The sequence below is a fragment of the Asparagus officinalis genome, chromosome 4 (assembly GCF_001876935.1).
Source record: "Asparagus officinalis chromosome 4, Aspof.V1, whole genome shotgun sequence".
Taxonomy (NCBI): Eukaryota; Viridiplantae; Streptophyta; class Magnoliopsida; order Asparagales; family Asparagaceae; genus Asparagus; species Asparagus officinalis.
In genome coordinates, this window is record NC_033797.1 from 7,043,659 (window position 1) to 7,052,082 (window position 8,424).

Here is an 8,424-nt window from a genome sequence, read left to right on the forward strand (position 1 = left end):
CCCCCCCGAGCTCTGCGTTCGAGCTCGAGCCCCACGTGCGAGCGCCTCCACCCAACTCTGCGTTCGAACGCAACCCTGCGTTTGGCGATGGCGTCCTTTGCGTTCGAGCGCTCCCACCTCTGCGTTCGGCCTCGAATTTGGCGTCGAAGCAGTCGCTGGCGACAGGCTGTCGCCAGCCCTCCACCTCCGCCTATAAAAGAGACCCCATGCCCTAGGGTTTAGCTGCTGAAGAACTTCCCCCTCTCCTCCGATTTCTCCTTCTCTGGTGGCGGCGGCTGCCCTAAAATCGCAGAGGCGATTTTTCTCCAGCTCTCAACGCGATTTTGAGAGAGAGAGAGGGGATTTAAAAGGAGAGAGAGAGAGAATTAAAGAGGGTTTAATTGTGGGGTATCATTTATTCTCAAGTTGAGAATTGAAAGGGGTTCATACCCTTTGATTATTAACACTGTAGCTACAGTGTTTATCTGAGAAATCTCAGTTTTGAGATACGCTCCTAAATTGTAATTTCTTGTTTGATTAATAAGAAATTATCTGTGTGGCTCCCGAGGACGTAAGCAGTTGCCGAACCTCGTAAATCTTGGTGTACTGTTCTCTATACCGCGTTTCCGTTGCATTAGGGGATTTAAGCGTTAAATTCCCAACATTTTTTGCACGCATGTATATTATATAGCATTTTTTGTGTGCTTGCATTCAATGTCAAATCAGTAAAAGCAAAATAAGCATGCTGGAAACATATGGGGATAAGAACCATCAGTCTATGTGGTTAAAAGAATTTTCCAATATGACCATTTGATTTGTTATGGCATAGTGGACAGTTAGGGGATTGAAAACACTCAGCCTCGACATGAATGGTTTCAATCACATTAAAATATGTCTCTTTCTTTTTTATAGTTCTGTTTGTTACTATTTAATTTAATACTCTCTCTCCCTCTCTCCCCCTCCCTCCCTCCCTCCCTCCCTGTGCATTGTCGTGGAGAACCCTCATGCTTTTTAGCCTCCTTCTCCCAAATCCTTACCCAAAAACTATGATAGCTCTTCACGAACTCCTATTGATTCCCCAAAGTTCGAAATTGGATGCATTGAGAATGAAGATTCTGGCCCTTCTTCTTTCCCTCGATCTCGGATTACAAGTCTAATATAGTTAAAAATGGGAAAATTGGAAAAATATTGAAAAACAAAACCATGGGCTGTTTCTGGCCCGGCCCAAACCTAGGCAGGCCATGGGCCGAGCTAGATCTAGCCTAAGGCCCGGGATCAGGGAGATAGGCCCGGCCCACTCAGGCCCACCGATGCCTGGTTCAGAATCGGCCCAACCTTAAACTTGTTGAGCCATTTCACGGGGTAGACCTGGCCCGACCCACGCCCAACCTTGTGCAGACAGCTTTGTATCTCTTAATATTAAGCAGCACGTGGTGATATTTATGAGCCCTATGTGTTCTACCCATGATGAATGCTCATACAATACCTTGTGCATGGCACAGTGCTAGAATAAAAGGCCAAAAACTAACATAGAATCACAATAAACCGAATGAAAATACAAACACACCGATAGGTTCAGGCAAGCTGAGCTTTCGTGTAAGGCCATCAATACCAGCAGCAACAATTGAAGCCAGTCCAAAATGTGGATTTGCACATCCATCAAATGACTTGATTTCAAAGTTCGAAGCAGCTTCACCAGATGTACCCGGTGGGCTTGCCGTCCTAATTGGAGCTTCTCTGTTTTCATGTCCCCAACAAAGGTAGGCTCCACTCCAGGTATCTGGTCGGATGCGGTCATAACTACATTAAAAGATCAATTGAGTTACCAAGAAAACATAATCTTATATCTAAACCCATAAAGAGATTCACTAAGAAAAGAGATGAATGTGGGAGTTATTTAGTATCAGTTTATATAAGAGAAAAACAGACCTATTGGGAAGTGGAGCAATAAATGCTAAAATTGAAGGAAGATGATGGAGAACTCCCGCCATAAAATTTTCTCCTATTTTTGACATTCCATGTGGACTTTTTGATTCCTCAGATCCCATAAAGACATTTTCTCCTTTCTTCCACAAACTTATATGTGCATGAGATCCAGAGCCAATATCATCTAGATAGTACCTATAAAATAAGAATTTTATTATGACTCCACAGTTACAATCATTTACGGAGGGGGGGGGGGATAGAGCATCAGTTAGTTTTGAGTCAACCAAACTACATTAACATAAATAAGAATATAAAAGTAAGATAAATGAAATGAGTCAGATATCCCCAAATACACCAGCAAAGAAGATAGCAGGTGAAACAAAAGAAATATTTGTGCTGCAGCCATATGTGAAAGGACATTTACTTTCAGAAAAATATCGTTGAGAATATTTTGGTATAACCGTTGTAAAGATATTTTCCTCAGATGGTAGTGAACTCACCGAATTTGCTTAGAAAATTTGAACACTTTTTCTTTACCTGTTGGCCAAAATTGTGTTTCGTAAAATGTAACAACCAAATAGTGTCAACATACAAGTATTTCAACTTTACCCAGTGAACCATAGAAAGTCATAGGAAGCTAATATAGAAAATAAACTTGAACAGTTACACAACAATGTCTATATTTATGTTTGCGATATAATGAACTAGAATCGATGCCAAATTTCAATATAAAGTTCACTTCTTTGACATTTTCTGGATTGAAAACCTTTCTTTACCGGTATTATTTCTCGAATTTTGAACCCAGATATTGGAGGGCCTTTCCTCAGCAACATGCCAGATAACAATTACGTTTTGATTGGGAAAAAAGGTTTCAGAAGATTTGTCTTAGTTTAAGTGAGAATGAGTTGAAACAAGACAGATTGACGAATCTGTTTCCGGAGCCATATCTTGATCAAAAGAGTGTACTGGTGAAGTACTCTCGCATGTGCTCATCATTAATTCATACTGCTCCTTTGATTGGCGGGCAATCGTTCCCAAGACCATGGTTTCTTCAAACTCTTCCTGCAATTTTTTTTTCTTTGAAGACCAAATGAGGGAGATAGAGAATCATATGATCCATTATTATTATTTTTCCATTATTTTAATGCAATGCTTCAAAAACTCAATTGCAGTCATTTCTTTTTCATCTTCCATTATTGTAATGCAATGTTTCAGTTTTGCTAAGTTTCTCAGCTAATGCGTCTGTATTAGTCAGTTTTTGTTTTGGTTTAGTTTCTCAGCTGATACGCATTGTTATTAGTCAGTTTTGGTTTAGTTTCAAACATCTAAGGAAGTCATAACAGTGGTACCAACATGGTGAGGAACTACAATTCAAATATGAGCTTGTTCAGGATAATCTTTAAAAGAAATTATTAAGACTTGTATTCAAAATCCCTAATCAATATTTGGGGATGAATTCAAAAATCATTTTGTGGTTTTCCACTGCAAATGTGTGTATACGACTACATGAATATGAACAAGTTATATGGTATATAATAGTTCCTCGAACTTAAGAATTAATTTGAGCTAGCATTTATGTGGGAGGAACCACTTAAGCATTGTTATAGTAGTGCTAAGGTAACGTATGGGAAGTTTTCTATGGCGTTAAAAATGATCATGCAGCTTATACTGTCAGGAAATATGTGGAACTAAAAGCCTCATATGGACACAAGTGCTATGAGGAGAAAAGTAGAATCTGCATTGTCTGACTGGCAGAATGTTTTATATATCAAGGACACTGAATCATAATGGAGGGAGTGTATTAACACCAAAATCCTAGATTAATAGTCATGGGATATGCACAAGATGGATTTTGTTGTACCATAGTTTCTATAATCTCAAAATTTAAGTGCAGAAAGCATTTTTATAGAGGAACTGTGGGTTTCTATAATCTCAAAAATTAAGCACAGAAAGCATTTTTACAGAGGAACTGTGGAAAAATTCATAGTTATTCATGCTTAGGAGCACTTTCAGATGGGATGTCATCTCCTAGGAAGTTGCCTTTGGGCGGTGAAATCAGTCATTAATATAATCATCTGTAAATTCCCTAGCTAATAACAGATGCCTAAATTCAATAAAACCCAGAACTTAACATTTTCTTCCTTTATACTTAAATTTGTCTACCCAAGCGTGTACACAACATCAACAGTCTAACCAATGGTGACTAATACTGAATATGTACAAGGAATAAGCTAGCCAAGAAGCTAACATATTGATTGGAAACTTAAAAAGCTGAGCTTACTTTGGGACAAAAGTCGCCACTACTCCATGCTTTCTTGCAACACTTCTTATAGTCTCACGAGCAAAGACCAAATTATCAGCTGCTACTATGCAGTCGGTATACCCAAGTGCTATTTCAAATTGTCCTTTTCCAGATTCTGCATGTAGCTGCCATGGTATAAAAGGATATATGTCCAATAGAAATTGTTAAACCCCAGTTTAACTACAAACCAAAATTGATAGAAGAGAAGTTCAAAAAAGTCAGCACTTCGGTTAATGTAACCGATGAGATGAATTCATGAAATATAGCCGTGAGTGGCTTCGTCTTTTATGATTCAATAATAAACACGGGCAATATGAACAACCAACAAGCAGCAGAAAATTAATATTTTGAACCTGTAACCACAGCATGAGTTGCATTGAAGGGGAAAATAACAAGTACAATGTTAACGATGTAGAAAATTCATCCGAAGAGGAGAGCATTGTTTGTGCAACAAGGTGATCTGATAAAGTTTCTAATTCTCAATTCTACAGTCAAGTTTCATTCTTTTTTTACATCTTACAAAAACATGGTTGTATTCCATGCATATTGCTCTGATTACGAGTGTCTCCGTTACTTCAACAAATAAATAACCCTATAAAGAATGGAAAATTATAGCTCTAGTATGCTTAAACAATTATTTTCTCAATTCTTTAAAAAACATTATTTTCTCAATTCATCTAAAAAACTATTATTTTTGCACATTTCCATGTATTTGAGAAAGCTTTGCACTAATTTTGGAGCCTGATACAACAGTTTCCGGCCAAGGTAGACCGAAATGGCGCTGAAACATGCAACAGAACAGACTTCTTGGGAGAAAAATTTGAATGCCTAGGAAACATAAAAAGGCTAAGCAGACCATCTCAGAAAATTGAAATTAATGTAAAAAAAGGCTTGTTTCATTTCATAGGTTCCTCATTTGGCTCTGGGCATGTGAAAAATTTATTTCTGGGATTTAGTGTTAAAAACATTCTCCCATTAGTTACGCAAAAAGTTATTATGTACTTTCACTTGTTTCATCAAAGAAGGAAAAAAAAAGGAATCAAATCAATCAATCGCCACTAATGTTGTAGGCATAAAGATGATCATTTCTTATCTTATAAAAATCCTGACTAAGTGATCTTCTTTTAAGTTCACCTATTTGCGTGTCATCAAACCAATTGAAAAAATATTCAATAATGGTCATGAATAAAGTGCAATACCTGCTCAACATAAATATTTAAGGATTGAAGAGCAGAATTGATTTCTAGTAAAATAGGGGAAGCAGCATCAAACGCTGAAGTGGAGCAGTAGAGCGTCGAATCAAAAGGGACAAACTGTTCTTTCCCTTCTCTGCAAATGACCTTTATGTGAGCCACACAGCTATATAAATGAACAAAAAAGTTGATTTGAAGTACTAATACAAAGGTACCTGTAAACACTCCTAAGAAGATAAAATTCATTTTCAAAGCCGGCTTTCAATACCTAGGCACACATCATATATATTAACAAAGAACATACTGGCTTAGATGTATATTACAGAGAATAACTTCACCATACCAGGTTAAATTCATCATTCAAAATTTTGGTGAATTTTTGTAAGGTACTCCTTGGGCAATATTCCCAAGCTTCACCAGGCCTTATTTGCATGTTAGCCAACACCATTTCCTCTTGCCTTGCCCTATTGTAGAAGAAAATTTTCAGGATTAGACAACATGATTTACACTAGCATCTCATTCATCATGCATAATTTGATACTTATTTAGAAAATTCATAGTAGAATCAAACAGTGAGCCAACTTCTGGGGGAAAAAAGCCTCTGCAAACAGACATACTTGATGAAGATGCAGCAGCTGCAATAACTGTAGCAGAAACAGTGTAACAAAGCTTTATTCCACACCTGTTAGGATAGGGAAAGCTACATGGATCCTTTTGAGATTCAACTGCATTATTAGCACTTCCTTGGTTAACTTAACAATTCTTTTTTAAACCTGTCTACAAACACATTCCTTAAGCTCTATCCCAAGTCATTAATACTTAATCTGTTTTAAGTATAAAATTAAACTTTCAACCTCACCACAACTTCGGAGTTTTGATGAGGTGCAAAGGACGTTAAGATAGTATCAAAGAAGTTCATGTTCAAAGCACACCGGACATGCACTTAAAGAAGATTTAAAAAAGCAAAAGTTACCGGTGTGTGAGCCTGGGTTTTAACCCATGAAGATGTAGCTCAGTCTGTAGGACCATGTTAGATTATAAAATTATAACCCTTGATCTTCACAACTTCAATGTTTTAATGCAGCGGAATTAACAGTACCATTGACTATCCTCATGTCGATACTCCTTACTGGGACACTTAAGTATTTTTTGGTGCAAATGCCCAACCAATTTCGGTTACACGCTATGTCATCATTTGAAGTTAACTACCTTCTTATGATGCAATCATTTCTTATTTGTGTGTGTAGAAAAATGATAAAATGAGAGGGTGAGCTCAGATTCTTATCGTGAGCTAGTCTATTCTCGAAACGATAATCAACACCGTCCACAGTGATTTGCATTCATCATGATCTGTATGTAGAAAAATTTATATTGTTTTGAAATTTTTAATCACTGTCTTAGCTATGTGTACAAAGGATGGCTGTTAAAGCTGCCTGAAAAATTAATATATCAAATTAGTTTGATTCATATTCTAGAAGGCTCCAACTCACGCAAAAATTTTATTATATACATTTGATGACACGTCGAACAAGATGCACGGTGCCGATCATGAATTTGATGAGCCGATTATTCTAGCTAACGATAAGATTTGAGCTGACCATCTCACTTATATATATATATATATATGAGATTAATGGGTATCATATGCCATATGAGGGGATTCCCTCGTATACAATGATGTGGCACAATCTCCATCAAGTTAATAAAGTAGGAGAGAGAATGCCTCATAACCACACTTAGTAGAGATTGTGCACATCATTGTATATGAGGGAATCCCCTCATATGACATATGATACCAATTAATATGTGTGTGTGTGTATTTGTGTATATGTGTGGGTGTGTATTGTCAACCCATTTAACAAAATGAACTGCCAAGAAAATTGGTGAGGTCCACACTCCTAGTAGAAGGATGGGCCTCACCATTGTTCAAATTCTTTATAGTCATTTACCAGGATGAACCTCATCTTTTTGACATATAACATTTCTCCGCCTCGCCCACTAGTTAAGCTTGAGCCTTTGAAATTCTTCTTTTCATATTTGAACTCCCATAAAAGACTGGAAAAAATGCTTTCGTGTTCAACATTTATATTACTATAAACAACCTAAGTTTAAACACATAGCACATTCATCAAAGATAAGTAAACATAAACTAGCGCAGGCAGCTTAAATGAAGGAATGAAATTCTCTAATGAATGACATAACGAGAAGGAATATTTTTGACATGACAAATCATAATGCTGACGGAAGTAACAAGAACCCAATACTCAGCTAGTTAGAGTGGTCTTGTTATTTTACTAAATGCGCAACCAAGAGATAGACTACTTGGTTCATCCTACTACTCACATCGGATAAGATGGACCTCACATTCCTATCTCTTCACGGCTCATTTTGATAAATGAGCTGCTAGTTCATACCAAATATCCTCTAAAAGAAATAGAGTTACCATGGAAGTCTATGCTTTGTTGATAAATCAGGAACCAATCTAATCTCCCCAGTTCCTGTTAGGTTGGTCCCAATTGCTGGAGAATCACAAAAAGAAGACATCCCCATGGATGCAAAAGTCAAACCTACACCAGTGTTCTTTACAACTTCATAAAATCGCTTTACTGGGATCACCTGAAAAAACAACAGTCATAAGCAATCAATTCACAGGATCAGATCAAATCAAAATTTTAATTTTCAGAACACATGGTACTCATAAGTTTTATACTATCAATAAGTTGTCACCAACTCTTGTCGCGTACATGATATTGTTAGCAATCTTGTATCGCCTCATCGAGCTATGCATATTAAGTTCTAGATGCATTTGCAGTCATTACACATTCCACATTAACCACAAAAAGAAAAGCACTATAATTGATATAGACATACAAAATATGCACTTATATCCTATGCATTCCAGGTATACGTATAATCCCTTGTCCATGAGACCATCATAGTAAGCTACCATATCCATAGACATGCTTCATGGTTAAGTACATTTGACTTGAATTGGAGATGCTAGTTATCGAAATGACCTGAGGT

General features: G+C 37.1%; 1 protein-coding gene across 1 annotated transcript in view; it reads right to left on the reverse strand.

Annotated features, from left to right (window-relative positions):
- LOC109836494 (protein fluG) overlaps nucleotides 1-8,424 on the reverse strand; it is a 39,543-nt gene that overhangs the window by 11,436 nt on the left and 19,683 nt on the right. The window contains exons 10-16 of the mRNA XM_020404404.1: nucleotides 7,844-8,016; nucleotides 5,744-5,864; nucleotides 5,616-5,668; nucleotides 5,407-5,536; nucleotides 4,187-4,332; nucleotides 1,909-2,100; nucleotides 1,547-1,779 (exon numbers count right to left, since the gene is read on the reverse strand). Coding sequence (XP_020259993.1) covers nucleotides 1,547-1,779; nucleotides 1,909-2,100; nucleotides 4,187-4,332; nucleotides 5,407-5,536; nucleotides 5,616-5,668; nucleotides 5,744-5,864; nucleotides 7,844-8,016 — 1,048 coding nt within the window. The remainder of the gene's footprint in view (nucleotides 1-1,546; nucleotides 1,780-1,908; nucleotides 2,101-4,186; nucleotides 4,333-5,406; nucleotides 5,537-5,615; nucleotides 5,669-5,743; nucleotides 5,865-7,843; nucleotides 8,017-8,424) is intronic.